The 1,475-nt window shown below is 57.2% G+C and overlaps 1 protein-coding gene across 1 annotated transcript in view; it reads right to left on the reverse strand.

Annotated features, from left to right (window-relative positions):
- Nucleotides 1-809: 809 nt before the first annotated feature.
- The window catches only part of ADORA1 (adenosine A1 receptor), a 23,550-nt gene continuing 22,884 nt past the window's right edge, over nt 810-1,475 (reverse strand). The window contains 1 exon segment of the mRNA XM_008936069.1: nt 810-1,443. Within this exon segment, the coding sequence (XP_008934317.1) occupies nt 810-1,443 (634 nt within the window).

Below are 1,475 nucleotides of genomic sequence, written 5' to 3' on the forward strand. Positions count from 1 at the left end.
CAGGGCTGGTGGGTGCTGCTGTGCTCCATGGGGAGCCATTGGGGCAGCTTCTTGCAGAGGGCTCTGGGGTGGCCTTTAAGGGTTTCCTTTCCCCTCTAACTATCTCTCTGGCAGTGTTGAGGGTTGGAGACAGACCCTTTGCTCTGTGGGGTGGTGGGTTCATCACCCTGTGGGTGCCAGCATTGCCATGGGATGCCTTCCCCATCTCTTCCCGTGCCTCAGCCCAGCTCATCTCTCCCTGGTTATGGGGGGGAAAGAAAGGGCTTGAAAGCTCTCAGCTTCAGAGCTGCAGAAATCCCATTGCCCTGTGATCTCCTGGTTCTCAGCAGCTTCACTCCCACCAGGGCACCCCTTTGCCCCAGTGCCTGGGTCCATGGGCACGGGGGGCAGAGGGTGAAGTGCCCCCAGCATCACCCACTGCTGCGCTCCGAGGAGCCAGAGATCTCCATCAGTGGCCTCCTGGGTGGTTTTCATCATCTCACTTTATTTGCACGAAGATAAACTGCGCCTTTGTCTGTACAATTTCTCTTTAAATACTTGGCAACCCTTAAAAAAAAAAAACCAAAACAACAAAACCCCCAAACAAAGAGGAAAAAATAAAAATAAAAGGAAAGGAACGTTGCAGGCAGTAGGATGCTCGTGAATAAATAACCCCCGGGGCAGCTGGGGGGGGACACATGGATTGCACGGGGCTGGAGAACTCAGCCCTCCCAGGTCCTCACCCCCCCATCCCCTGGCAGCAGGATGAGCGGCCGGGTGGGCACCAAGCTGGGCAGGGGGCAGGGGGGTGTCTCCTCTCTGCTCTCTCCCTAGTTGTCCGGCTCGGCCGTGGTGGTGCTGGCGGTTTTGGTGGTTTTGCAGCAGAAGTACTGGTTCCAGATCTGCAGGAAGGCTGTCCGGAACTTCTTGATCCTGAAGGCGTAGACGATGGGGTTCATGGCCGAGTTGCCGTGGGTGAGGAAGATGGCGATGTAGGTGAGGATGGGCGGCTTCTCACAGGAGGGGCAGAAGAGGGTGATGCAGTTGAGGACGTGCAGAGGGAGCCAGCTGAGCGCGAAGAGGAAGAGGACCAGGGCTAAGGACTTGGCGATCTTCAGCTCCTTCCCGTAATACTTCTCGGGGTCGCTGGAGCTGGAGGACACCTTCTTGTTGAGCTGCTTGCGGATGAGGTTGAAGACTTGCAGGTAGATGAGCAGCATCAGCAGCAGCGGGGGCAGGACCCAGACGAAGAAGTTGAAGTACACCATGTACTCCATGCTGATGACTGTCTCGAACTGGCACTTGATGACAAACTCCTCGTGGCTGGCGTTCAGCTCCTGAGTCCTGCGCATCTTGTTCAGGTTGTTCCAGCCAAACATGGGGGTGAGTCCCACCAGGAAGGAGACCATCCAACAGCAGGCGATGGCCACCGCTGCCCGCCGGGGGGTCACCACGCTCTTGTACCTGTGGGGGAGACAATCACCATGGGAAAGAGG

The sequence above is a fragment of the Merops nubicus genome, unplaced genomic scaffold (assembly GCF_000691845.1).
Source record: "Merops nubicus isolate BGI_N331 unplaced genomic scaffold, ASM69184v1 scaffold6962, whole genome shotgun sequence".
NCBI classification, from domain to species: domain Eukaryota; kingdom Metazoa; phylum Chordata; class Aves; order Coraciiformes; family Meropidae; genus Merops; species Merops nubicus.